The sequence below is a fragment of the Amblyomma mixtum genome, chromosome 1, assembly GCF_055824585.1.
Source record: "Amblyomma mixtum isolate Tamu chromosome 1, ASM5582458v1, whole genome shotgun sequence".
NCBI lineage: Eukaryota > Metazoa > Arthropoda > Arachnida > Ixodida > Ixodidae > Amblyomma > Amblyomma mixtum.
This window is the reverse complement of record NC_143012.1, coordinates 188,772,957-188,800,526: the sequence shown is the minus strand read 5'-3', so window position 1 is coordinate 188,800,526 and position 27,570 is coordinate 188,772,957. Positions and strand designations below refer to the sequence as shown.

At 51.4% G+C, this 27,570-nt stretch overlaps 1 protein-coding gene across 1 annotated transcript in view; it reads left to right on the top strand.

The window, feature by feature from the left end:
- The first annotated feature begins 9,032 nt into the window (after positions 1-9,032).
- Positions 9,033-27,570, top strand: part of LOC149370277 (uncharacterized) — a 66,912-nt gene continuing 48,374 nt past the window's right edge. The window contains exons 1-4 of the mRNA XM_089582913.1: positions 9,033-9,236; positions 11,622-11,953; positions 19,910-20,057; positions 27,181-27,444. Coding sequence (XP_089439039.1) covers positions 9,033-9,236; positions 11,622-11,953; positions 19,910-20,057; positions 27,181-27,444 — 948 coding nt within the window. The remainder of the gene's footprint in view (positions 9,237-11,621; positions 11,954-19,909; positions 20,058-27,180; positions 27,445-27,570) is intronic.

The following is a 27,570-nucleotide window of genomic DNA, read 5'->3' as shown; positions in this document are numbered from 1 at the left end:
CCCCACGCTATATCACATCACATGGGATTGCGAACGTAACGGAGCATTTCACAAGCTAAATGACCCGAATGCGGAACAATGGGAGGGCCTGCTGACCAACAGCGAGCTCACGGCCCAAAGGGCACTGGTGCAGCACGCCTGCAAAGCAGCAAGACTCAGCGGTGCCCTGGAATAGGGGCGCCGACCTTGTGAAGAGGCCGAAGACATGAAGACATCGGCCCACCGCTAAAACCTGATTTTTGGAGCAATAAATGTTTTTCACTCACTCACTAGAACGATGTGAGCTATTCGAGCTTTCCATTAAATGACAGCTGCAGCCTTGATGTGAGTAGCATGATCGCGATTTGCGTCCCCATAAATGTGATAGTTGACTGAATTAATTTAGCAGAATTGCTAAGCATCACTGGCTCAAAATGGGGCCTCGCTGAAATGGCATATATAAAATAAGAGAGAGTATGCGCGTTATGACAAGTATATATTGCTCGCAGTAGTGGGGTCTTCAGTGTTGTGTGTTGGTCGTCGACCTCTGGCTGGACGGGCGTAAGATCCGTTTCGTGAACTTGTACGCGCCTGTAACGCGTGCGCTCACCAACGACTTTTTCCGGTCGGTCGCTACACACCTTCTTGAGGGTTTGCCGCATGTGTTGCTGGGCGACTTCAATTGCGTCCTGGATACCTTGCGCGGCATCGAGGGTCCGGGCAGAGGAGCGTCCAACTACCACGTTAAAGAGTTAGGCAAACCGGTCACGCAGCTTAACCTCAACGACGCGTGGGTTTTACTGCACGGCGACCTTCTCGCAGCCACGCGCGTCAGGGGCCGTAGCGCCAGTCCCATAGACCGATTTTACCTGCCAGGCGTTCTCGTCCACGCCCTGATGTCGTGCGACGTGGTCACCGCGTCGGGGGGTCTTAGCGACCACTTTCCCGTCAGCATAGCTTTGAGGTGTACCCCTCGGTGCCCGGCGACCTCCGCAGCTTGGCGGATGAACGCATCGCTTCTCAACGATGTCATCAGCGTTCGCGACATCCGCGCGGAGTTGGCTAGCTCCATCGCGGAGATCTCTCCAGCAGTGTGGGACGACCTCAAGGCGCAAAGGCGCGATGTCCTTGTTCGGACAGGAAGAGAGAGACGTAAGCGAAACACGGCAGGGCGCTCAACGACGTGTTGCGGCGTATGCGCATCGTGAGGGAATATCTCGAGACCCTGCGCGTCCGCTATCAGCGCATTCTCGAGGTAGGGTCCCAGGCTTCCCGTATTGCGGCGGACTTGCGCTTGCCTTCAGAGGACTCTGCCGACATGAGACATGCCAACAGCAGACGCCATAGAAACGAACAGGTGCCCCGCATCGAGAGCGTCACCATGCCGCGGACGGCGTGGTTTCCGATGAACCTCGCGACATCGCCAGCGTCTTTCGCGATCACTTCGCGAGCGCGTTCGCGTCGCAAGGCTTGGGTGAGCGGTACGACTTTCATGCAGATGTCGCTGCCTTCTGCGGCTCCCTTCCGCACCCTCCCGACGAGGTAGCAGCCGATCTCTGCCAAGCGGCGACTATAGGGAGGAGGTATTACGCCTGTTAAGCGTTATGAACCGCACGTCAGCGCCGGGGCCAGATGGACTGGTCGCCGGCTTCTACCATGCCTTTTTTGATGTGTTAGGCGACCTTCTCACCAGGATGGTCAACACCTTTCTCGGTGAACGTGTTAAACCGGCTTCGTTTGCCAGGGGTCACATTGTGTTGGTGCCCAAGAGGGGGATGACGTCGGCGTGCCGGCGGCATGGCGCCCGATTACATTGTTAAACACGGATTACAAGCTGGTCGCTTCGCTCCTGGTCGGACGCTTGCGTCCTGTCCTGCCGCATCTCGTCAGCCCCTACCAGTCTTGCGCTTCGCGTCTTTAACACTCACGCGAGACGCCTTTGCCTACGCACACGCGAAGAGGACTGGCGGGGTGTTTATCTCGTTAGATCAAGCCAAGGCATTTGACCGAGTGGAGCACCAGTGCTTGTTTTCCGTGATGCGTTATTTTGGGTTGCCGAGCAACTTTGTTGCCAGGGTGGAGGACATGTACTCGGGCCTCACCGCGGAGCTCGTGGTGAACGGCTCGGTTTGCGCACCTTTCCAGGTGACGCGCGGTGTGCGCCAGGGGTGCCCCTTGTCTCCGGCGCTGTTTGCCCTGTCGCTGGACCCGTTGCTGCGGAGCGTGGCCACTAAACACCGCATCCGTGGCTTCCCCATGGCAGGGCAAGAAATTGTTGTCGTCTCGGCCTACGCCGACGACATTTCTTTGTTTCTGCGGGACACGTCGAGCCTGGCGTGCTTCCTCGCTACTTTCGACGCATGCGCGTCCTTGTCAGGTGCCCAACTTAACGCAGAGAAGAGCCACGCTCTTCGTTTCGGACGTTTCCGGGACCCGCTCCCAGTTCCCATTCCCTTAGTGGACGGCGTCCGTGTTCTGGGCGTCCTCTTTGACAGCGGTGGAGTATCGCCTCGGACGTGGGACGAGGCGGTAGAGCGGACAACACAGGCGCTTTCGAGGGCCGCGCGCTTCGATCTCTCGATGGAGGCGAAGCTTGCGGTAGTTAAGAGCCAGGCCTGCGCTTACGCATACTATGTTGCGCGCGTCGCGGTCATGCCGTGCCGCACAGCGGCCCGCCTAGCGACCCTTGTGGGCGCTTTCATTTGGGACGGCGGCTCCGCACAGGTAGCCCGCAACCTCTGCCAACTCCCAATGTCTCGGGACGGACTGGGGCTACCTTGCGTGGCGACAGTCGCCCGCGCTTTCAGTACCAAGTTTGTTGCCGCGCTCGTTGACGACGAGGCGTACCCGGGGCGTTCGCTGTTGCTGTACTGGCTCAGCACAGCACGACGCGCTTTCGCCCCGGGTCGCCATTTAGGCCCGCAAGCAGAGCGGCCGCTGCCCTTCTACAGCGCCGCAGCCGGTTTCAAGAGGGCGGTCGAGGCCGACCTGCCCGACGTAGACCTCATGGAGACATCCCCGTCGAGCCTCAGTGAGCTCATCGCGTGCGCGCGGCTGGGTCCCGACGACCAGCGCCGCACAGCGGTGGGCAAGTGGCGAACATGGGCTACGGGTCGACTGCCCGCGCAGGTCCGCGACTTTGAGTGGCGCAGGCGCTGGGGCGTCTTGCCCAACCAATCGCGACTCGCTTCCTGGGGGGTCGTCCCGGACAATCGTTGTACGCTCTGTGGAGCACCAGAGACAGCGCGAGACAGCTTTTTTCAGTGCCCGGTCGCTAAAGTGATGTGGCGGCTGGTGCAGCGAATGTTTTCTGTGCGGGCCGGGCCAGGGGTCCGACAACCGCGCAACCACTTTGGCAAGCTTGTTTTGTTTGCACTTTGTATTGTGGCGACGCCGCTGCCATGCCCAAGCCCGAAGGCAGCCGGCGAGAGCGATTTATCGAGCGCTGCAGAACCTCCGCCTCCTCTTGTGGCAATACTTGTCTGACCGACTCGCACTAGACGGATAGGAGCGGTTTCTGCAGCGCTGGCATACAAGGTTTAATGTTGTGCGCGATGGCAGAGCTGGCCTGCCAGCTCTGCTTTATTAGTGCAGTATGTGCCTTTTGCTTGTATCTTGATGTTTGTAGTAGGGGCGAGAGGCTTCACACCGCCCCCCCCCCCTCTCTACCTCTCTCTCTAGAGAGTGACAATGTGTGATTATTGTCCAACACATGGTTTCGGGGGGCTGAAACGCACCCCTTTTTGTTTCCCTTTTGGTGACCGGGGTACACGCTGTATCTATGCCGATGTGCTGGTGTGTGCAGCGTTTTTTTTTTTTGGAATAGCCCTGTATTTCAAGGTTTCTTACATGTTTCTTTATATTTTTTTTTTTCAAACTGATAAGTCTCATTTGTTTGTGCAATGTTTGGTGTTACAATAAACTTCCCATTATGTACTCTGTCCCCTCAGTAGCTTTTACGACTCATTCCAGTTAAGCTCATACCTGTTGATGTTCGATTGGCAAAAATATGGGGCACATTACAGCATCGTGTTACTGTGCGAGCGGGTTTGCTCAAAGTTGGCCTCCTTTAGAAAGCCCTTTTCTTCTCTCTCTCTCTTTTTTAAGATGTTCAGCAAAATAATCCGTGAACATCATGCAGACATCACAAATGTTTCTCCACAGCAAGGAGGTTCACAAACACTGCGAAAGACATATCTGTGTATTTTAGTTACAGTTGGATATGCCGCAACTGTAGTGCAAAGTTACAAGCCGTCGGCAGCTCTTCGTAGGAAATGTATAGATTCCCTTGAAGAGTGCACCCGAAAAAAAAATGATCGGCTCCTTTTAAAGCAATCAAAGCCTATCAAACTGTAAAGTAGTCGGAGGAAGGTTGCAACTCTAACGATCCCACCCTTACTATGGGTGCGACAAGCCACACGTTGCACACTACTGGGCAGTCGGAAAAGAGCGTGCAACTGTAACCATCCCACCCTTACTATGGGCGCGACGAGCATATCGTCACGTTGCAGTGACGGCAATCCAGCGGTGGTCAGGAAGACTCCAGAAATACTTGAAAACGAAGCTCTTTATTTGGGCTGACTTGCGCCCGCAAAAAAACTGAATCACTCGGTGGCGGCGTAAGCAACAAGCGTGCTCGTCAATCGTCGATCTACGAATACCTGCTGCTCGCGGCATCGTTCTATTTAAAGCCGGCAAGGAAACTTCGAGATAACAGGTCGAGATCATCTAGAGTAATCTGGAAACACGCAGATGCAGCTCTTCATGGCTGTGATCAATCGAGATTAGTCCGGTCGCTTCGCGTCAGGAACACAAATGATAACACCCGTTTCCTGCGCCCTTGCGCGAACGAACGGATACTGCAATGATACGTGGCATTACCCCCCTCCCAAAGAAGCACCTTCTCGATGCTTTAAAATGAAAATAAACACGGAGAATACAAACTTCCAGTCCTTTAGCGTTCATAATAAGGTTTAAGGGCAGCGGTAAAAGCTTTAAGTCTGGCCGTGTCACCGTCGGTGTCGTCGTAGATGTCGTCGTAGTTGTCGTCGTGGTTCTCGTCGTGGTTGATGCATGGTCTTGCGTTTTCGTCGATGTAGGATCTTAATTCTTGCGCTCAGAAGCAACCTCACCTCCAGAGGCTGCTTTATTCAGTTTAACCTTCGGGGGCGGGGGGAGCGTCCACGCACGCCGTAGCCTCGGCTAGGAGATACAAAGCGCGGTGACGATGGCGACGGGGAACATGATAGGCGGCTCGGTGATGAGTATTCTTCCCGACGAGAAAACTCTTCGATTTCGGCTTGTCGGTGGCCGGGTCGGGGTCGTGGGGCGTCGTAAGAGAACCTTCTCATGCCCATTATCCTGTATGGACAGTACCGGCAAATGTGACCGGCTTCGCCGCAGTGGAAGCATAGTGGGCTGCGCTGGTCGGGTGTTCTCCACTCGTCACATTTAGTCGGCCGTGTGCGGCGCTCGTAGGACGGGCGAGTTGGGGCGAAAAGGCGGAGCTCCAGCGCAGCTGGCTAAGGGCGATAGGGGCTTGGGTCCCGTCGTCGAGGTACAGGACGGCGCACTGCTGCGGCGTAAGTCATGGCGGGAGGCTCCAGAGGCTCCAGAGGCTGCGTGGTAGACTGGAGTCAGGTCCTCCGGTGAATAACTCAAAGGGCTGGCATCACGACTTGCAGGGGTTGTCCGGTACCTGGAAGACTACCCAGCACTTCCACCAGATGTCACGTTGCAGTGACGGCAATACAGCGGTCAGGAAGACACCAGAAATACTTGCAAACGAAGCTCTCTATTTGAGCTGACTTGCGCCCGCAAAAGAACTGAATCACTCGGTGGCGGCGTAAGCAACAAGCGTGCTCGTCAATCGTCGATCTACGAATACCCGCTGCTCGCGGCATCATTCAATTTAAAGCCGGCAAGGAAACGTCGAGATAACAGGTCGAGATCATCTAGAGTAATCTGGAAACACGTAGATGCAGCTCTTCATGACTGTGATCAATCGAGATTAGTCCGGTCGCTTCGCGTCGCGAACAAAAATGATAACACCCCTTTCCTGCGCCCTTGCGCGAACGAACGGATACTGCCATGATACGTGGCAATATTTTCCCCCTTTTTGGGAGGGTGCAAGGGTGTGAGCTATTGACGCGAAAATGCACCCTTAAGGGTGGAAATTTTTTTTACAGTGTAGAGCACCCCGAACTCGGCATCAAGAGGTTGCGGGTTCAACGCCCAGTTCTGCCAGTTGCTCAACTGTTTCGCCGAGAGGGTATCGAGGTATACAGGGTGTGTTCTGAAAGTAGTAGGACTGGTTTTTTCCTGGCCGAACGGGCGAACGAAAGGTGGTGTGCTCGTGCAGGATCGTTGAAGGGGGATATTGGGAATGCTGGGGAAAATCGTCAGTCGGCTCTCGGCCGTTGTGCACCCCTGTCGAAACGTCTCGTCACGCAGAATCCTCGAGCGTTTACTGCATCAGCGCTACGCGATTAAAGTTTGAGTAAATCTTGGTAAAACGGGCAAAGATACTCACAAAATGATTAAGGAGGCCTACGGTGATGCTTCCATGGGTAGATCAGGTGTTTTTTGAGTGGCACAAGCTTTTCCGAGAAGGTAAGGATAGAGTGGAGGAAGATGACCGCTCCAGACGCCCTTCGACCAGCAAAACCAACGAAAATGTGTAGCGAGTGAAACATTTACTTAACAGTGATCGTAGAATGAGTATCAGAATGATTGCTGATGACTTGAGCATTCCTGAAACCCAAGTTTTGAGATCGTGACAGAAAACTTATCCATGAGGAAAGCGTGCTCGAAGTTGGTGCCGGGAGTGTTGTCAGAGGAGGAAAATGCCAACCGGTAGGATCTTCTTCATCAAGTGAATGAGGAACCCGATTTTTTGCCCAGCACAAGGCGGCAACGCTGCCTCAGCCCCCCTACAACCTCGACTTGGCCCCGCCAGACTTTTTTCTATTCCCGAGAATAAAATCGACGCTCGAGGGGAAACATCACGGATCGGTAGAGGTGGTTCAACAGGCCGTGACGAGGGAGCTAAATAGCATTCCGGTCCAGGCGTTCCTGGAGGCGTACGAAAACTGTAAAAGTCATTGGCAGCAGCGTGTCGGTGCGGAAGGGAAAATGGTAATTGTAAATTGTTAGCTTGAAAAATTGTAATCGTTTGTACTATTCTCTTGAATAAATTTTGTTTAAAAAAATGAGTCCTACTACTTTCAGAACAGACCATGTAGAAGCAGTCCTCCGGCCTGGTGCTCAGTTTCCTAGGCTGGATCGCTTGGGAAAGGATCGAAGACCATACACCCCGTCACTATGGAATTGAACGACAGCAATGATTTCACTGCACAATTCCTCATTCGTCTGCGGGGCCGTAAAGTCATTTCACCACTATTACACAGTGCCTCTGAAGAAAGAAAAGCAATTATGCAGGAAAGAACAATTGTCGAGCAGGAACTCGAACTGCTGCTCCTTGGGTTGTGAGCTGGGAGCGCTATATACCCTCGGCCACTGAGGAACTTTTTTTTTATTCTCTGTTTCGGCAGTTCGCAACAACAGGTCACAAACAGATTATGATCGGCACTCCAGTCACAAAATCCGGAGCGGACATGCGTTTGGCTCACAGCCGAAACCCAAAGGAACACAAGTGCTCCATCAAAACGTTAGCTCTTCGTGCACAGCACGCAGATTAAACACGTTGTCTTTGCAGTGATCGTTGACAGACCACGCATATACATCACAATTTCTTACAGCCATCCTGCTTACTGCCCGTACCAGTGATAAACGTTCGTTCGACTGGGTTAATAGGGAAGACTTGTGTGTTCTGTGGTAAATAAAAATAAATAAAGAGCGAAGCAAATAAAACGAAACTTGCGGCCTTCTTAACCACATTCTTAAAGAAAATGTTAAAGCATTTGGAAGCTGTCCCGCCCCAAATATTTCGAAGGACCCCCGAATTTTCGAGGTAGGCCCACGCCAGAAAATGAATCGAAGTAGATAAGTGGGTGGATTAAGGTGGAATAGTAGGTGGGGTTAATATTATCCCTTAAGATAATCCAATGGAAGGTACTCAAACAATGTAGTCCTCAAATTTTCAAATTTGGCGGTGCTGCGGATGTCGCGACACTCTCGGCCAATCAGGGAATTTCGTTATGCAGAGAAGCCCGATGGGTTTTGCACGACAACGGAAATGATATCCCTTTAACAAAGAACAGAGCCCGTGTCAGAGATGTGAAACGTAGAGAGGACCCCTGACCGCTGGAGGGACCTATTAAAGCTATTGCGTAATGCCCTTAACGTGGAGCTTGTCTCCTGAATTATTATACTCTGCATCTTGAAGACATATAATTTTGCACCAATCGGCTTTAGATTCGTCAATATTTAAGGTCACGTGTAAACGCGTATATCTAAATTTATACCCATATTTATACGCGTATATAAACCCAACTGGATTTCTGGCTTCCCGTTTCCAGTTTACAGTGTCTTGTGGGCTCCTTACGCTTGGCATGAAAAAAAAATAAGCCGTTTGATTCACTGTTCATCTTTTGTGTTTGCTAAATAGAGTGTAAGTGGCCGCCGGCGGTCACGTGACCTTACGGCGTCATCACAACATGCCCACCGGATAGTGCGCAAACTAATCACCCTGACAGGTGGCAGTTAAATAATTACTGATCAGTGGTTGCTCGGCAAGAGCGAATTGAGCCGCATAAGACCCATCGGTGGCAGCACCTGCCATCGCGGCGCAGTGGTGCATCCCTTATCCGCTGCACCATTGCAGAATGAGTGGTATGAGGACTCCCAGAGACATATCAATGTAATGTTGAGAATCATCAGCTCCGCATTCATGGGAGCTTAAGTGTCCCCTTCAATTTTTAAAAGCTATACGGGATAGAGGCGGAGAGTTTGCCGACACATTAAATTTAAGGGCTAATCCCGTCTGCCCCATAGACGCCACTGCCACCGCCAGCCACGCGCGAGACGCCGACAAGAAGCAGAAGAAGAAGATGGAAACGAAGGACGGCAGGCAGTCGCGAGGAACAGCAGCCATGTACGATCACCGGGCGTACCCGCAGGCGGAGGCCGTCGGCCAGAACCACCAGCGGACGTCCGGCCCCAGCGCGTCGGTGTGCCTGAGCCCGCGCAACGGTCCGTCTGGGGCGCTGACGGCCGTAACCCCCGGCGCGGGAGTTCCACGCAGGCCCACCTCGGCGAACATCGGGTGGCGCGAGCACAGCGAGGGAGACACCGCTGTGAGTGCGCCCGCACTAATGACCGGACGTTTCAGTGAGAAAGCGCTACTACACACGTACCGACTCTGAGCAAGTATTTTGTCTTGTGCGCTGTTTTGTCCAACCTCTTGTGCTCCGAACTTACCCGAGTTACTCGGGTAAGCTCGGGTTAGTTCGGAGGAGCGTTGCGTCAGCTGCAGCCAACGGGAGGAAGCTCGGGTAAGTTCGGAGGAGCGTTGCGTCAGCTGCAGCCAACGGGAGGAAGCTCGGGTAAGTTCGGAAGAGCATTGCGTCAGCTGCAGCCAACGGGAATAAGCTCGGGTAAGTTCGGAAGAGCATTGCGTCAGCTGCAGCCAACGGGAGGAAGCTCGGGTAAGTTCGGAGGAGCGTTGCGTCAGCTGCAGCCAACGCGAGGAAGCTCGGGTAAGTTCGGAGGAGCGTTGCGTCAGCTGCAGCCAACGGGAGGAGGCTCGGGTTAGTTCGGAGGAGCGTTGCGTCAGCTGCAGTCAACGGGAGGAAGCTCGGGTAAGTTCGGAGGAGCGTTGCGTCAGCTGCAGCCAACGGGAGGAAGCTCGGGTAAGTTCGGAGGAGCGTTGCGTCAGCTGCAGCCAACGGGAGGAAGCTCGGGTAAGTTCGGAGGAGCGTTGCGTCAGCTGCAGCCAACGGGAGGAAGCTCGGGTTAGTTCGGAGGAGCGTTGCGTCAGCTGCAGCCAACGGGAGGAAGCTCGGGTAAGTTCGGAGGAGCGTTGCGTCAGCTGCAGCCAACGGGAGGAAGCTCGGATAAGTTCGGAAGAGCATTGCGTCAGCTGCAGCCAACGGGAATAAGCTCGGGTAAGTTCGGAAGAGCATTGCGTCAGCTGCAGCCAACGGGAGGAAGCTCGGGTAAGTTCGGAGGAGCGTTGCGTCAGCTACAGCCAACGGCAGGAAGCTCGGGTAAATTCGTAGGAGCGTCGCGCAAGCTGCAGCCAATGGGAGGAAGCTCTAGTAAGTTCGGAGGAGTGTCGCGCCAGCCAGCTGTAGCGCAGGCACAGCGCTTCAACTGTAGCTGTGTGAGTGGTCAGGAGAGGTTTCTCGAGAAGACCAACATGGGTCGCACAATTCCTACTGGTGGCTTTGACAGTACCCCTGCTTTCGCAGGTGTACTCAGTTTAACTGCGTTAAACCCTTACCGCTTTATTGGTTGTTTTTTTATGGCTGAAAAAAACCACTGTGACCTCCTCGCACTGCACTCGCGTTTTGCTGTGGTTGTGAGTTTGTTTCAAGTGATAATTAGGTCGGCCTTAGAAGTAAATAGCAAGAAACGATGACGAAATTTTAGAGGCCCGTGTACTGTGCGATGTCAGTGCACGCTAAAGAACCCCAGGTAGTCGAAATATCCGGAGCTCTTCACTACGTCGTCCCTCATTAAAAATTAAATTAAATTAAATTAATTTTTGAGGAAAGGAAATGGCGCAGTATCTGTCTCATATATTGGCGGACACCTCAACCGCACCTTAAGGGAAGGGAGGAAGGTAGGAGTGAAAGAAGAGAGAAAGAGGTGCTGTAGTGGAGGTCTCCGGAATAATTTCGACCACTTGGGGATCTTTAACGTGCACTGACATCGCACAGCACACAGGCGCCTCTTGCGTTTCGAACTTCTGCTTTCGCAGGTGTATTCAGTTCAACTGCGTTAAACCGTTACCGCTTCATTGGTTGTTTTTGTATGGCTTCATAGCCTGAGTCGCTTTGGGACGTCAAACACCCATAAAGAGAGCCGTCTATGTCCAAAAACGAAAAATCTATGTCCTACCACTCTTCCAGAAGACCAGTGTTGTACAGAAGCTTCATCAGCAGCCTTGATAACACTCGCCTCCCAATTCGTAGACCGCCAGGAAATAAATGCAAACGACATTGTCCAGTGACACATTATACCTCATGACTTTGCGCGGCTATACCTCACGCTAATCAGCATTACCAGGAATTCGGGACAAGCGCTTCTAGTTCCCTCGGCTTCCAACATGGGGCGCATGGCTTCGAACATGAAAAAACAGCGAGTTAAAATCATCCGTAACGTATGAAAGAAGGAGAATGCCCGAGTGGCTGTAGAAGAGAACGTGGTAGGGCGCTAGGGTTAGCGCTCCTATCTGGGTGTTGTCCTGGTAATGAAAAACATTGGCACAATACAGTGAACTTGCGGAACAATTTCCGATGGAATGTGGGCCCAATCCCGATCCCGCCTATACCTTAAAATCCCGACCCAAGGGAAGGGTACCACCACCGTGGAAGGTGATATTGAGACCCAGGCGAAGTGACGGGGCAAGGAAGTGCGCTGGAGCTTCTGTTGTGCAGTGGGCTTCTTCGCCTGTAGATGGCGACGATGGCGGCCCAGCTTAAGAGTTTGTTGCGCCGCGTCTCTCATTCGCGCAGCGTGCCGGCGGTGCCAGCGTCGCCGGGATGGACAGCGCGGCGGCCGAGGACGCCTTCCCGTCGTCGGCAGCGCCGCATCCTACGGCCAACACTACGCTGGGTGGACCCCGTGGCCGGCTCTACGCGGCCGTGGCGGGCGCCGCGCTCTACCACGTCTACCTGCTGTTCGCCCTGTGGCGGGACTGGGCGCACGGGCCCGACATGTGCCGGCCCGTGTGGCTGCTGGCGCTCGCCACGGCCGGAGTACACGTCATGGTGATCGGCCGAACGCTGATGGCGCGCTTCGCACACAGCATCATCGCATCGGTGGACGCCCTGGGCTACAACGAAAGGTGCGCCACGCGGGAGCTGCACGGGCACCGTCTGCTGGAACTTGGGGACCATGTAATAAAATTCACCACGGCAGCGGATTTGGCTCGTCGGTGGGGAAGCATAGTATTGGTTACGCAGCGCGGGAGGACCTCCCTCACGTGTCTTGGTCCCCTCGCGCGGTGTAACTCGCTGGGAGCGAGCCGCCGCGGTGGCTCAGTGGTTATGGTGCTCGGCTGCTGACCCGAAAGACGCGGGTTCGATCCCGGCCGCGGCGGCTGAATTTCTTTGGAGGAGAAATTCTGGAGACCCGTGTACTGTGCGATGTCAGTGCACGTAAAAGAACCCCAGGTGGTCGAAATTTCCGGAGACCTCCACTACGGCGTCTCTCATAGCCTTAGTCGCTTTGGGACGTTAAACCCCATAAAACCAAACCAATCACTGGGAGCGAGGATTAGGAATCGATTGTCGCATTGCTTTGCAGACAGGATAAACGTATGCTATTTACCGTAGTACTCTGAGAGCCGCGGCGGCGTTACGTAAGGAGGGACTTTCCAAATAATCCCGATTAATGGAGGTCTGGCGAATTAAGGGTCACAGAGGGCGGAAAGACAATACAATCGTACCCTGTCCCTCTTGTGTTTGAATCGTTTCACGCGGCATAACCCTTAATATGTTTCACTATGACTAGCTCAAAACGCTACGCTACCATAGTAGTTAAAGATACGTCTACCTTCGCGATAAAAAGCTTCTTTCTGAAGATGGGAAAAATTTCTTTTCCTACTTTCGTTGCCCCAACTTCGTTTCTACCGATCTAAGGCATTACTTTGGGGAGAAAGAGACCACAAAACAGCGTTTGTGTTCTCGTGTGACCGCGGCTTCTGGTATGGGTACACCACCGAAGGAAGTACTGGTCAGGAATCTACATGCGTGTATCTTCAAGCTTCGCTGTTTCAGGTATGCCAGAAGCAGCACTACAAGTAATAAAAACTCGATAAAAGGCCACTGAGCACACATGCATCCAAATGCTGTGAAAATTTTGTTACTGTTTTTTTCTCAATATATTCAGGTTTATGCGGTAGCAATATATTCGCTTATGGACGAGAAAATGGGATGTAGAAATATTCTCGCCAGTCGGTTCGAACTCGTGACGTTCTTGCTCAAAAAGACAGGCTGCTGCCGCTTTGAAGTCAATGGAGGCGCAGCGTAGCCTCTTTGATCCGAGTCAGAAAATCGGGGCCGACGCACACATGCCTTACTTGCGCAATCTGCCGGGGATGGCGACACCTGTATTGCATTGTTTGGTCGCTTTTGGCTTATAAGAGCTCTGTTTTCTAAGGCAGTGGTCTCATTGTGATTAAAGTGTAGCATTCCATCGGCATAGGTCAACTTCTACTGATAGTCAGTGTCCCCTTAAAGGGCAACTACGTGGGTTTTTCGAACATTTTGAGTTTATAATCACATTACAAGCTGTAGAGCCCCGTGTCCGGTACAAAAGAAAAAAAAAGTTTTTGGAAATACCTGGTAAAAGCATCTAAAAAAAACAGCAGAAATCCAGAAACCGAAACTGGGTTTCGGCTCAGCTGTGACATCATGGCTAACCAACCTGTGAAGTCTCGGATACTGTCCCCAAGCTTATCCTGTGAGATTTGAATGGCTAACCTGGAGGCTATAAGCTACAGCTTTGGTACGTATTTTTTTTTGAAGGAACCAAGAACAAGCACATAAATTTTGTCCTTCAGCTAACTCACAGCGTTTATCAATGAACGTGCCAACCTGTGACGTCACACACGCAAGGTTGCCCGTAGAAATCGCTCCAGTTGAGGGCACCAAATGTAAAATTTTAAAATTTGCGCTGGCACAAGACGCCACCCGGCTGTGAAATTTGGCATATGTGACCAAAAAGCACCGAAGAACTTCCCCTGAAAGTGAGTGAAATCCATGTAGTTGCCACAAACTCCGGAGTCATAAGAGATGGCACAGCACTAACGAGTATTTAACCACCTCCTTATTTTGAGAGGTCTTCTCCTACAACTTGTTCTGCTGTTTTTTTTTTGTTTCCTATGATTGAGAGTGAAAGAAAAGGTTCGAATAGATTTGTAATACAGGCACCGGCTGATTCTGAGCGCCACGTAAATGAAGACAGAAGAAAATGAGGGCGATTAAGGAGAGACATTATCAAACTCGCATTGGCACAGCATACAGATCAGGGTACTTATGGAATTAAAGTATCGAAGGGCCTGAAATATGCAGCAGTGGTGCAGCTGGAAGGATGAGAGACGCCGGTACACTCGGATACCTTTTATCTCTTTCTTTTTTGTAGAAGCAGCGACACTAATTTGGCGCACATTTTTCTGGCACAAAATTGTTGGAACGGAAGCTTGTGATGCCTAAGGATAGATCACAACGAAGAAAAATCACGCGGGAGTAAAAACAACTTGTTTCGAAGCTTGGCTTTCAAGGTTCCTCGCGAAGTACGGGGATAAAGCTGACATATCAACCAAGCCCGCTTATCGCGCACTTTGTTCAAAGAGGTGCTTAAAAATTATCAAACTTGAGTTAGGTGATGCTAATGCTCGCAGCGGCAGAAGACTTTAAAGGGGCTCCGAAACAACTTGCGAGGAGAGCCCATCAGCTTAATGAATCACTGAAATGTGTTGTCATAAAAGCATGAGCACCCTCCTCCGTAGCTCGCACCTGCGTATACAAGTTGAGAGATGGCTATTGGTTGGATTCTTTCAGTCGTCAAGCAACTACAATGGCCGCGTAGCTCGGGCAGGTCAGGAAGCTCCGTCCCCTGGAGGCGGGGCCGGCGCAGGAGCGCCGACATTCCAGCGTGCAGAAAGTGACGAGATAGGGAATGGCGCGAAGACGCTGAAATTCAAATTTTTATTACAGATAACATAGCTTCTACAAAGTGCATCAAAAAATTTTTGCTGGACAATATTTGTAAAGCGGCGTGCTTTAACATCCCAAGCATGCCGCAACTTAGAGCTCCTTTCAGAGTCCCTTTAATTATCAAAAGGAATGCGTGTAATTGTATACAGCTTAAAAGAGTGAGGAAAACTATTTATTATCAAAAGGAACGCGTATAAAAGTATATGTAAGGTATCGGTAGCGTTCGCGGGGGTAATCGGAACGCAGCTGGGGGCACTCAAAGCGGAGCGTCTCCTTTCTTGGAACGCGGCCGCTCGCGAACGCGCTGGGAAGTACGGGTGTCCACCCCACCCGCGGTACCGATTCGCACATGTGCTGGCACGGATGTGTATTTGTGTTTGTTCTATTTTTATTTTGTAGTGGAGGGAATGTTCTCTGCACGTACTGGCACGACCGTGCGTTTGTATTTGTGGAAAGGGCGTTTTGCCCTACAGAAGCCTGAGGGTTGGCCATGCCCTTGAAGAACCAATCAGGCTAAGACCGCAACATGATTGGAAGCTACGGAATGTGGGCCGGGCCTTTAGGGCTTTAAAACTGGGCCCCGAAGCCGGAAGCGAGGTTCTGCGCTAAGGTCAGATGCAACGCATCTTCGGCAACGCCGAGTAGGGGCCTCCCCTAGTATTAGCCAGATCCACCTTTTTGTTGTTTGTCTTTTGCCGTTTAATTTGTCTCGAGTGTCTAAACTTCTGTACGCTGTAAATATCTGTACATAAACCTCAGTTATTGCCTTTTTTTTTATCCCTGCGTGTCAACTGATCACAAGAGCGTCTCTGACGTGGCACCCCTGGTGCGAAGAGCTTCAGTCTTCGAGTTAGATAAACCGTCTCTGGCGGTGCACCTGTGGTGCAAAGAAGAAGAAGAAGAAGAACCTGATCTTTACTGGCGCAGTCGGCAGGATCCTGCGGCCATCGGAAGACGGCGCAGGAAGAAGACAAGGCAGAGAGAAAGGTGACGACAAGGCGACAGGTCAGCGTTCGTGAACGGACCTGCGGAGACACGGCGGCAAGGACGCAAGGACCACGGCAGTAGTCCAGCGACGCGGGACTGCGTCCGGTCAAGGAAGCAGCGCGTCGGGAACTCAACGATCACCGGCGGCGGACCAGCGGCGTGCGACAGCTCATCGCAGCGTCCGGGGAAAGTGGCGGTGGACCCCGACGCCAAGGAGCTGGCAATGCGGATCGACGCATCGAAACCGTGAGTTTCCTTGGTCGCATTGTTCACGTCCCTGTGTTCGAGCCGATAGGACATCTGAGGGGTACGGAAGGCGGTATGGAGAGCTATCCAAGCCTGCCCTCACTTGATGTGAGGTACCAAGTGGAATTAGCGAAGGCGCGCTTAGCGTACTTTCAGGCTGAACTTGCGAAAGTGAATAGAGGAAAGGCGCCGCTGTGCGAGGAGAAACCTCAGGATGTTAAGTGCGTCTTGGATGAATTAGAAGCAAAGCGCCAGCAGCTAGCGCTGGAGCTCGCTGAGCTCAAGGCGTCTAGGAAAGCTAGTGAACTAACCAGGGAGAACTGCTCCGAGTCCCGAGAGGTGAGGCAGCCTGTGCTGGAAGACAAAGGATTATGCTTGTCATGCACAGGTCAGGGAAAAAGCAGTGAGGACGCTGAAAGCAATCAGCCGGTATGCGGGAACGCATCTTGCTTAGGAAACGCCGCGAAAGGTTCAGGAAGTGAAAACAGGATTCCTGAAGGACGCGGAAATACCACAGCTTTTCCGCCACCGCGGGCGGCTAGCAAAGAACAGGAGCAGCCCAATTCTAGTGATCTAGGGCCAATCGTAACCAAGGTGTCCGATAACAATCAGGACAGCGGTGGAATTCCTGCAGGCTCTATGAATGAGATTGTGATCTCTGACACGGAGCTAATGACAGCAGAAAGCCTAGCGTTGCCGCAACCGCACACTGTGTCGGGCATAGGGCATAAAGTGCCCCGTAGCGTTACTGGTGGCAAGAGCCCTTCGTCCGAGGCAGAGAGCGGAGGTGAGCCTGCTGGGCCGACCGGGCAGAGCGCCGCGCAGTTGTCGAACGCACCCGATGTGTGTCCGGCCAGGTCATTTGAGGACCCGGAAATGAGTGGCGACTTGCCACAAGGCAAATTAGGGTCAATTCACTGCGAGGGGTCTCATGCAGCCTCAGAGTTAGAAGATGCCACGAAGCCGGCAAGCGCCGATCAAGGAGGTTGCGGCAATTCCAGTGTTTACCTGAGCAGGAGCAGGGCAAATGGCTCGAAGAGAGGCAAAGTAGAGAGAGACAGGCGCATAGCCTTCACAGTGAATGTCGGCGCGTGGAACAGTACGTTCCGTGCTGCGGTACGCCAAATTATGTTCAGCAAAGCCGGCCGCACTGTTACAGCTGAACTCGGCAAGAGAGATGTTCCTTACGCAGCACGCGGTTCGTACCGGCGCGCCAGAGAGAGCGGGCCCTCAGGTGCGTCGTGTAGTGAGGGGTTTGGACCCATCAAAACCCGGGACGTTTTTGATCCTGGAGGGCACCATCTTTCGAGTTCTTGCCCCGCTGTGGCACCAACCTAATGAGTATAGTGGCCATTAGGCGTTCTTAGTGTTGAGACGCGTAGTGGCTCGAACGCACACAGGGACGCTCGGTGCGACCAAGGAGGCTCACGTGGCCCGTATCAGTGCTACTGAACGCTCTAGTTGCGAGTGTCGGTGTGTGTGTGTCGAGCAGGACGCGGGTGTGCATGCTGGTGAACTGCGTACAGCCCATCAACTTGGACGCTGTGTTACGGCGCACGGCAGGCATGCCACTGTATGTATTTGAGTGTGCAATTTGCGTAATTTTGTGTTGGTGCCCGTGTACATTTTTTGCTTTTGGTTTGTTTGATGCCAGTGCTTGTGTAGCTTCGGTATGTCACCCGAAGGGTGGTTTCGTGTCAGACACCGATCCCTTTTGTTTGTAATTCTAAAAGTGCCATTTGGGCCCTTTGTACAATCTTGGGAAGGGCGTGTAAGGTATCGGTAGCGTTCGCGGGGGTAATCGGAACGCAGCTGGGGGCACTCAAAGCGGAGCGTCTCCTTTCTTGGAACGCGGCCGCTCGCGAACGCGCTGGGAAGTACGGGTGTCCACCCCACCCGCGGTACCGATTCGCACATGTGCTGGCACGGATGTGTATTTGTGTTTGTTCTATTTTTATTTTGTAGTGGAGGGAATGTTCTCTGCACGTACTGGCACGACCGTGCGTTTGTATTTGTGGAAAGGGCGTTTTGCCCTACAGAAGCCTGAGGGTTGGCCATGCCCTTGAAGAACCAATCAGGCTAAGACCGCAACATGATTGGAAGCTACGGAATGTGGGCCGGGCCTTTAGGGCTTTAAAACTGGGCCCCGAAGCCGGAAGCGAGGTTCTGCGCTAAGGTCAGATGCAACGCATCTTCGGCAACGCCGAGTAGGGGCCTCCCCTAGTATTAGGCAGATCCACCTTTTTGTTGTTTGTCTTTTGCCGTTTAATTTGTCTCGAGTGTCTAAACTTCTGTACGCTGTAAATATCTGTACATAAACCTCAGTTATTGCCTTTTTTTTTATCCCTGCGTGTCAACTGATCACAAGAGCGTCTCTGACGTGGCACCCCTGGTGCGAAGAGCTTCAGTCTTCGAGTTAGATAAACCGTCTCTGGCGGTGCACCTGTGGTGCAAAGAAGAAGAAGAAGAAGAACCTGATCTTTAATTTATTATCAAAAGGAACGCGTATAAAAGTATACAGCCTAGATGAGTGACGAAAACTCCATCGGGTTTTTGAACATACTAGAGTGCGACAGCTCAGCCTATCGTGACACCCTTGATATTTGTTCAGCTCCAAAATCCTCTTTCGTTGGTTTGAAATTGTGGAAACGGCTGGTGATGCCAACAACTTTATTTTTGCTTTTATTAGCGTATAATAGCTTCATTTTTTTTTCGAAAGTACCTTCTTGTCAATAAAAGGTGATCAACCGTCGCTCTAGGCCGACTGCAATTTGTCCTCACCATCCTTATAATGCAGGAAGCTTAGATGAATGAGACTGAAATACCTTCACTGCGATGCCACCAACTGCCGTTGAGTAAATATAACAATACGAGTGGTGGGGATGGCTGCTTGATCAAGTGAGAGAGTTTGTATCGAAGCCCTTTTCATGAGACATCAATAGTGAACGCCACGTAGTATTAGTGGATAGAGCAAGCGTGTCGCTACGTTCCTCCGCGTACCCAGCAACATTATCCTTCACTTATGACATTCAGCGAGGGCAGTGTACTTCATACTTGCTGTTATATAAAAGAAGACGAACAAAAATGCCGCCGTTGGGCCAAGGTTTAGCTCAAGTCTCTCGTCATGAATTAAGCGAGGGAGTTCGAAAAGAATGAACGTTCGATACCGGAAAATTGCATGTGCGCGTCAGGGTCGTCGCACACACATCACGCTTGTAATTCGTATCAAGCTGATCGCTCCTTATGGTATATAATTTCAACTGACGTTTTCCAAACGATGGCGTGCAGGTTCGACATATGAATTTGCGAGAGAGTTGATTTGTTGTTTGAACTGATTGTCTGCATGCCTTTACATGTATGCTGCCCAAACTCTCCGCACGCTTTCTTTTCTTATGTCGCGCATGTTGTGCATAAATACATGGTGCTACTAACCAAGAGGGTATAAAAACGACCAAAGATTGCCATGCATAGGGCTGGTTAAATGTCCCCAGGTCAGAGGATCTTCCCTTGAGCAGTCTGATCGGGCGCAATTACGGCACATATACGAGGTTACCAATGTCTCCAGGGGCAAGGATGAGCCCCCTCCTCAGCCTATATTTGTGTATACTGTTTCGATGTTCCTAAGAGTCGTAAAAGTCTCAGTACAAGGCTAGAAAAAAAGAGACGCTGCGTCTAGGGCCTTTCGATGAACCTCCTTTGTACTCTTGTCTTCTGTGCTGCGAGGCGCCTTTTTCCCGGAGAGAAATTTTTACCTGTACCTTCCCTACCGAGTGGTCTGTATAGTGGCCCGGCCGTGTCGATCACTGACGCCATTGAAGGATAAAAGCCCGCGCATATGCGCCTCCCAGGGTTCCCGCCGTGTGGATGGGCGTGTTCGTGGGCGGCCTCTGCCTGCTGGTGTACGATGCGCGCGACCACCTGTCCCGGCTGGCCTCGCTCGGGGGCATCCTGGTGCTTCTGGCCATCGACTACGTGCTCTCCAGCAGCCGGAAGAGCGTGCGTCCGCCACTTGTGCACGCGCCATGGCCATCCGTGTGTAGCGTTGGCCAAACGCCATTGTACTCTTGCGGGCGCGCTTTATAACACTAGGTTAAAGAGACGAAGGTCAAGAGAGATTGTATCAAAATGTTGCATGCCTTTACAAAAAGACGCCGCGAGGACTGTGGCCTGTTAGTTACGCTACTCGTCTGATTAGCAGTGTGATTTTTGACTAACTAATCGCTGGTAAAGTTGGGCAGCTAAAGAAAGACGCAACATAAAGGGGGAGCCATCGTCAAGAACGAGAGGCGTGCCTTGCAGGAAAATGGAAAGCGATAGTACACTGTAAACACGAATCAGCCTATTTGGGAACAAAAAGGCAGCATGCTCACCTATGGTCCACTCCCTTTTAGCGTCAGGTTATTCTGCCCAAGTCCTGAGGTACATTTGCGTAGCCAAAAATACGGACTACTTAAGGTAGGCAGCGGAAACAAATTCCCTCTTCAAAACATGCCAACTTCTAGCAGTTGTGAAGATTTTTACCCAGGTTGTAACCTACTCTCTACTAACGTGATGACCTCCGGTGCCGTCTTTAAAGGCCTCTTTCCGTTGCTAACTGCGTCAAGTTACAATGATTCGCGATGGGAGTATGCCTCCGTTGCCAAGAGTAAGCATTCTATATGTTCAGTTCAGTTCAGAATAACTTTATTGTTAACCGGCCCCCCTACCTACTCTCTCCGGCACGGCACGCAGGCATCCGTTATAGTTTTAGGGTGTTTATTTACTACTAGACTAACACTTAAATTTAAGCGTAGGAGCTAAGCTACGGAGAGTATAAGATACTAAAAAGACTTCAGGCGGGAATCTACCCCTCCCCAAGATGGAGGGCATGCACCAAACCCAAAAAGAAATAAGAGAAGGCACTAAGCCAAGAAGAAAATCCATCTTTTGCGGAGGAGTGGCCGACATGGATCGCATCAACAGCAAATGCGAAAAAGCTCCAGGAAGAAGAAAGTGTGAAGATGATAGAGTATGGAATGAAGCAGATTCTAGGATGCAGAAGGAACTGACCGAACTGGCAGCTGCAGCATCCCGTATGTTTAGTGATCGAAATGTACCCTGGGAATTGGGCAGCAAATCCTGCCCTTAAAACGTAGTGCGCTAGCAGACATCTCACTCCCTTTTATTCCCACATAGGCTAATTCGTCTTTAGAGTGCAGTGGTAAGAAAATAACTATGCGTCAGCACAAACTGCAGCGCAAAACACGGTTGCGTACGCGAACCTATTCTAATGGAAGCCGGGTGGTTGAGCACAACCCGCGCTGCATTCATTCCTAGACAAGGTTAGTGTGCCACCATGTGCATCACAGTGGAGGTAGAAAGCGACGAGTGAGCGCTAAAGAGCACTTACGAGAGCAATCGCATACACTAGATGGCGTCTATGCGACAAAACACGGGGTGATACACAACATACACACAGCGGATTAGGCACTTTCGGGTAACGGAGACGGGGCCGTACCGCCCCCAAGGAAACCAACGCAGGCAAAAGCGCAGGATGATGTAAGAATGCAAAAAAAAGAAACAACGAACAAGAATACAACAGCCGAACGCAATGTGGGGACACACTGTGAGCTGTCACGTCGCGATGAAGCTTGCGTGCAAATATTCACCTCGTCCTCCGTTGAAGGACCGGCCGCAGTTCCGCGAAGGCGTTGCGTGCGAGGAAGTAGGGTACCCAGCCCATCTCGATGTCACGGCGCGGCTCCGTAGCAGCGCCCTTGAGGTGGTTGCATCGACCGAGACAGCGAAAAAGAGAAAGAATGGAGAGCTATGACGAGAGCCACGCTATGTTGGATTACCTTAAAGTAATGGTGAGAATAGTTCAAGCATACCTGTCATGTTTGCTCAGAGACACCTTATTCAGTAGACTGGACGCTGCGCAAAGCGGGACAACAGATATAATCTTTGGCTTTAGCCAACGTTTTTAGACAGGTTTGGCTTAAGCCGAGGACTCTGTGGGCAGAATAGGTTGAAAGATTGAAAGGGGCCGTGCGTGTCTTAATCAGCGTCGAAATGCACATAAGAATAGTACCCGAAAATCTGGCAATCAGAGAACACCACTATGTAATACTTATCGGTGTATAACGGAGCTTGTGGAAAAAATTATAACGATTTACCGCCTCAAAAACAGTTCCTCTAGAAGCTGCCAAAAGGGCCCTTTCTTTACCTGTATGAATTAGCAACCTCATAAAACATAACAAAAAATTACTTTTGGTGACATTTTCTCTTGCTTGGAACCTACGAGAGTTTTTGTTCAGTATAGGTCCTTTTGAACTTGCTGCTTTTATAGTTAATGCGTTTCGTTCAAAGTGTCTTTGTAATTGCTCTTTACTTTAGTCGGGGCGAAAGTTCATCAGAGGGCATGCTCCCCCTTCTCCTTTTGTCTCACGTCGCTGGTGAACATGCTGTTCCACGACTTTTTTTGCAACTACAAAACCTGCTACGCAAAGCAAGCCCATGCACTTTTCAGGCCGATGTTTTTGAATAAGGAATGCCCAAGGAAGGAGGCATTGGCTCCGCTAACACCTCCGAAAGAGCAGTGACAACCTTTCAAGAATACCGCCTTTGCGCTTCCAGTTCTTCTCGTGCCAAAGCCCAACTCTTCTCCTCCGTCTTTGTCTGTACCCTTCATAGAATAAATATATCAACTCTGCAGCGAAAGCAGAAGTTTCCATCCTCTTTATCATCATCATCATCATCAGCCTGACTACGGCCACTGCAGGGCAAAGGCCTCTCCCATGTGTCTCCAATTAACCCTGTCTTTCGCCAGCCGCGGCCACCATAATCCCGCAAATTTCTTAATCTCATCCGCCCACCTAATTTTCTGCCGTCCCCTGCCTCGCTTGCATTCTCTTGGAATCCACTCCGTTACTTTTAAAGACCAGCGGTTATCTTGCCTTCGCATTACATGCCCTGCCCAAGCGGACTTCTTGCTCATTTCAGCTAGGATATGATTAACGCGCGTTTGTTCTCTCACCCAATCCGCCCCCTTCCGATCTCTTAACGTTACACCTATCATTTTTCTTTCCATAGCTCGCTGCGTTGTCCTTAACTTAAGCTGAACCCTCTTTGTTAGCCTCCACGTTTCTGCCCCATAGGTGAGTACCGGTAAGATACACCTGTTGTATACTTTTCTCTCGAGGGATATTGGTAAACTGCCATTCATGATCTGAGATAACCTGCCATATGCGCTCCACCCCATTCTTATTCTTCTAGTTATTTCCCTCTCATGATCTGGATCAGCTGTCACTACCCGCCCTAAATAGACATATTCTTTCACATACTCACCGAGTTCTTGCCAACAATGAGGGGGAAAATATCTCTGAAGAGAGCGTTGCGTCATACTGCCGACATCTGCAATAAGGCAACTGTTCTCTTAGCCGCTCCTTTCGCTCTTTCCCTCGCCGAGCATGGCAAAGTCGACTCCATTGTGACAACCCAGTCTCGACCCTAGCCTGTCAAACCCCCGTACGGGTTGTCACGTGGGGCCGACTTCCTTTTATTCTAAAGCTGTAGCGTTAAGGCTCCCGTTCGGCAGAAAATCCGGCGTCGTCGTCGATGCTGTGAGCGAAAAATCCCCGGAGTAGCGAACCTAAATGGGCCACCTAGGTCACGTGACCTGGTGGCGTCAGCACATCCTGCACACCAGATTGTCAGCAAACTGGCCAGCGTGGCAGGCTGTATAATTAATGATTGGTCGCGAGAGGTGGCTCTGGAAGAGGAACCTGAGTCTCACAAGCCCTACTGGTGGTAGCACTTGCCACCCCAGGGCAGTGGCGCATCGCTTAACAGCTGCAATACTGCGCCAAGCGTGGTATGAGGGCTCCCCGGGATCTATAAATGTAAAGTATAGAAGTACCAATTCTGCATATACGGGAATAAACACATTAATGCTATCGCGTCATATTATTAAGGCGGAGCCTAAATGTCCCACCAGTTTCTTCACTCAGCAGTGTAGCTCACGTTTCCGCAGAAGCTGTTGAGGGTGTTGTGACTAATGAGAATGAGTGTGCGAGGGATAACGAACTGAGAAGAAAGGAAGAGGGCAGATGGACGAGGAGTTGGAGCGAGTGGAACTGGCGGCTGCGTGGGATCAGTTGCCATCAGAAAGAGCGCAGTGCGAGAGTGAAACAGAGAAAATAAGCGCAGCAATAGCACCCCTAGCGGGAATGTGAGGAACGAGGACTTAAAGGTGCACTGAAGAGGAATGTGAACTCGTCTTTTTGCCGCGGTAACTCAATCTACACGTTCCGAGCATTCTTAAAAACTTCGATTTATTGCCCTGTGTGGCCGATTTCCCTAATTAAATGGAATAAACGCCCGGCTCTCGCCTTTTTTTCTTCCTCGTACGGTGGGCGGAGTCGACCAACGCGGGGAGTGCCTTTCACCCAGTCCCGTGGCGGCTTCCCGCTCTGCCATCGGCGGAGTAGAAGCAAATAGTCCGCGCGTATTTTTATTTCTGTGGGCTTATTTTGCGGTTTTATTGTCTGCAAATGAAACTATTTATTCGCGGAAACAGAAAAAACAAAATGAAGCGAAAGCAAAGCCTCCACGGAGCTGGCTGAAAGGCACTCCCCGCGTTGGTCGACTCCGCCCATCGTACGAGGGAGAATTTAAAAAAAAGGCGGGAGCCGCGCGTTAATTCAATTTAATTACGAAAATCGGCCACACAGGGCATTAAGTCGCAGTTTCTAAGAATGCTAGGAACGTGTAGCTCGAATTCCCGCGGCAAAAAGACGAGTTCAGATTCCTCTTCAGTGCTCCTTTAAGCCAGCGTTCGCTCGCAGTGGTGTTGTCAGAAATGCCGTGTCAAGCAGAAATGTCGGATGACGGTGTCCAAGTGGCGGTGAATTTTTTGCGACAAGGATTGCAAATTGTCACTCGAACCTTCTTTTTCTTTACTGCATGTTTCTAACCATGGTGGCAGCCAGTATGAACAGAGCTCTTAGATCGTACCAATTTGATAAACTCCGCTTAAAGAAAGTGAATGTAATCGGATACGAGTAAAGAAGACAGCGGCAGATAGCCTTCAAGGAAGCCCTCCGGCCAATGTCATCCACCGACTGTCATGACGTCGCGGTTGGTATTGCTTAATCAAGGCGCCGGCCAGTCACCTGCGATTTCTCTCTACGGGGTTATTCCCGACGTCGTGAGAACCGTACGGCGCCTTTGAATGGAGGGCCTTCTTCGAACCCTGCCTTCTTGACTTCTATCCGAGTACAGCCCCAGAATTCATTTTCCGCGTGGGTGGACATGGAAGGTAGGAGTGTCCCCTGTGAAACGAGGTGGCGTCAGTTGCCACAATGACAAGCTTTTCTTTCTGTATATTTTTTAAGCAAACCTCAAACCTAATGGTGTTATCTGTAAATTCGCAATTTTCTTTAAATACAGCTTTTAATTCTAACTTGTCACCTTACGTTATGTGGTACAGCGTGGGGGGTTCTTGGCACCAAGGGCATTTGTCATTGTATTGTGTTGGATATATTTTGTTGAGTACGTGTAGGTTCGGGTAGGAGCCCGTCTGTAGCTGCCTCCACGCGACAGAGTCCTCTCTGCTAATGGAGTTGTCCGGTGGTGGATACCGCTTTCTGCAGCCCTTGTAATAATTTAGTATCGCCGAATAATCTTGGGGTACAGGTTCGTTCCCCTCGAGGTCGCCTACGTTGGATGCTCGGTAATAACTGTACCCTCGAGCTGTCCTGTCCGCCTCTTGGTTCCCTGTTACTCCCGTATGCCCCGGTGTCTAAACTATCGTATGCCTGATTGGTTCTTCGTTTGTTTGTCGTTGTGTTATGTGGCCCCCAGAGCGGAGTATGCGGAGCGCTCTGTGCCCTCTTCTGCCGCGTAGATCTGATTCGGCGAACAAAACTGGCAGCAGCATCGAGCGGAGCCCTGGACTAAGGGCAACCGACCTTTGAGCAAGATGGACGAAGCCATCTCAAAACCGCCGAACACAACCGAATCTAGAGCTAATAAAGTTTTCACTCACTCACTGTCACCTTACTTAACTGCCCTGCTTTTGAGCCACAAATTTTCCAATCCGTTTTTGCTAACTGCCGCAAATCCATTCACATGCTTACGGACAGCGGCACCATCTGGAAGCGGCCAATGGAAGCTCTCGCCATATGTTTCCGTTATCTTCTGAGAAGCGGTATTTTTTTGCGCTTCTTTTATCGCATAGTTTATATCTTGGAGTGTAGTGCCTCTGAACTTAAGTTAATGCATCTGTTTCATCGCCTGTGTTGCCGCGTGGTTGTGCGCTTATCAAGGATCTCCAAGTTTACGACTAGAACAGAGTTAATGTTGCTGTCGCGGAAATCCGTAAACGCCCGAAATTTAGCCCAACCGGACCACCATTTTTTGTTACATAGACCCTATGGGAAGTTTTGCAACTGCTAATTCAAGGAGCTCCGATTGTGATGACCCTTCTTGATAACATGGCGTCACTGTGGGGAGATAATGCAGGGTGCACTAATCTGGCAGCATGTCATGATGGTAGCCACAGAGCATTTCTGATATGTTTGATATGAGGGTGCTCAGAAATTATTCCCTTTAAACTTCTTTCAAGTGGCTGGTTGAAGCAGTAAGCCATTTATTTTGTGTCTCTTGTTGTGCAAACATTCTTTGCAGTATACCAAGATGGCGCCGGAGAGGGTTAAAACAACTTCCTCTCCGCGCGTAACTCGCATCTGCTTGCAAATGCAGCGGCATAGGTGCCGTGAACGTGGGCGCATGAAATTTGACCTTGTCGATGACGAATTTTTGTATTGCAAAACGGATATCCAAACGTTTTTAGGTCAAACTCTGCGGTCAACCATGATATTTTCCTTCCAAATATCACTCCTAGCAAGAGACATGTTATCTCTTCCAAACCAGATACACGATGTAGGCGCGTACTGTCCTCGCGCCGTTCTTCCACCCTCGGAGGACGAACGGCGCATTGGGTAGACTATTCCCACCACAGCGTTTGGAATGGGCCGGATGTCGGTGTCGCTGTCGCGAGAACTCGCAGCTCCCGGCGGATGTGCATAGGGGTGACATGTGCTTCAATACAAGGGCTTCCCGTTCCGCGCTCACGCAGGTCCCGTGGCTGGTGCTGGCGCGGGCGCTGACCCTGCAGTACGCGGCGGCGGCGCTGATGCTCCGCTGGCCGGCGGGCCGTCGGCTGGTCGTGTGCCTGTCGCAGCACATCGCGCGCTTTTTCGAGCACGCGTCCGAGGGCAGCCGCTTCCTGTTCGGGTACCTGGCCACGGGCGCCAACCTCTCCTTCGCCGGCGGCGCCACCCTGACGCTGGAGGACGCGCGCAACGGATCCGCCACGCTATCGCCCATCCTGGCCTTCAGCGTGAGAGGAGGCCTCGTTTTTATCCGCTATAGGCGTACCTCTCTCTAGAGGGTGGTCACGCAGAAATACCGGATAACTGTCCTATACGAGAAATGAGCCGACGCTGAGGCAGCGACACAGGTCGCC